At 45.4% G+C, this 1,107-nt stretch overlaps 1 protein-coding gene across 1 annotated transcript; it reads left to right on the forward strand.

Moving 5' to 3' along the window:
* Positions 1-136: 136 nt before the first annotated feature.
* Pmar_PMAR021294 (hypothetical protein) lies at positions 137-974 on the forward strand (the record flags this gene model as incomplete). Its single annotated transcript, XM_002778730.1, has 5 exons — positions 137-257; positions 339-430; positions 514-702; positions 745-894; positions 951-974. The coding sequence occupies 5 exons, from the start codon at positions 137-139 to the stop codon at positions 972-974; spliced, it is 576 nt and encodes a 191-aa protein (XP_002778776.1).
* Positions 975-1,107: the final 133 nt, after the last annotated feature.

A 1,107-nucleotide genomic window follows, 5' to 3' on the forward strand; every position in this document is an offset into this window, starting at 1 on the left:
TACTGGCTGAAGTATGGTTTTGTTAAGTCAAGAGGGAAATCACAACATTGGTACCCAATGCAGGATTAATGATGAGACGGAAGAGACTGCCCGACAAGATTTTGCTCGAGCAACTGGTCTGGATGTTCGCTATGTGATGTACCTTCGTCAAGATGAAGTTGATGCCTTGATCAAGAAGACTGCTGGTGATGATATGAACGAGTGCTTGAAGTTGAGGCATCTCTGGCAAACATGCTCTGCGACTAAGTCGACTACTGGTAGGAGTATTTTACAACAAAGGCAGTTTACTGGTGGATACAGATATCATGCTCGTATTCCCGATGTTGTTGCTCCTTCAGAGTCGAGCCGTGGTGACACTGCTAGTATTGCCGATTATCATTTTGATAAGCAGTCCTCGGCTGACGAAGCTACTAATGTGCGATCTATGGGAGTGATATCTTCTCTACCGTTACCTGCAGGTGGGAAGGTGTTCTCTGGACGGAGTGATCCAAGACCCATATTTTCTTTCTCAAGGAATGGCTGCAAACTTGTAAACTGTATGGTCTTTCCTTGGATAACTGTTGGAGGTTTCTACTCAAGTGCCTCTCTCCCAGTGTCAAGAGCGAGCTCATTGATATGCTTGAAGAAAGGCATCTTTTACTTGAGGGTGCTATAGAGAGTAGACTAGCTGCTGCTGAGACCTTTTTGCGTTCGGCCTTTGACGTAACGAATGATAGTATTCGCTACCGAAATCGTCTATCGCAGGTTAAACAACAGAGTAATGAGCTCATTGGCGACTACATTGGTCGACTACGAGAAGGTGTTATGGAGGGTAAATGTATTGGCCTTACGATTACACAGGATGAGATCTTGGATAAGTTCGTTAAGGGTCTGAAGCCCAATTACCAGAAAGCAGTCAAGGCTACCTACTCTCACATAAGAGATGTAAACGAGTTGTGCTCTGTGCTTAGTCTTTGGGAGAATGCAAACATTGACTCTTCAGTGAATGCTGTTGCTGATGAAGCAGGAGATCTTGGAGCTACGGTATCACCGCCGACGATTAATGCTACGTTGGAGGTGGCGAAGAACTCTCCATCTGAGGTGAAAGGAGAGAGACCCACTCGATCT

The sequence above is a fragment of the Perkinsus marinus genome (assembly GCF_000006405.1).
Source record: "Perkinsus marinus ATCC 50983 genomic scaffold scf_1104296948282, whole genome shotgun sequence".
Classification (NCBI taxonomy): domain Eukaryota; phylum Perkinsozoa; order Perkinsida; family Perkinsidae; genus Perkinsus; species Perkinsus marinus.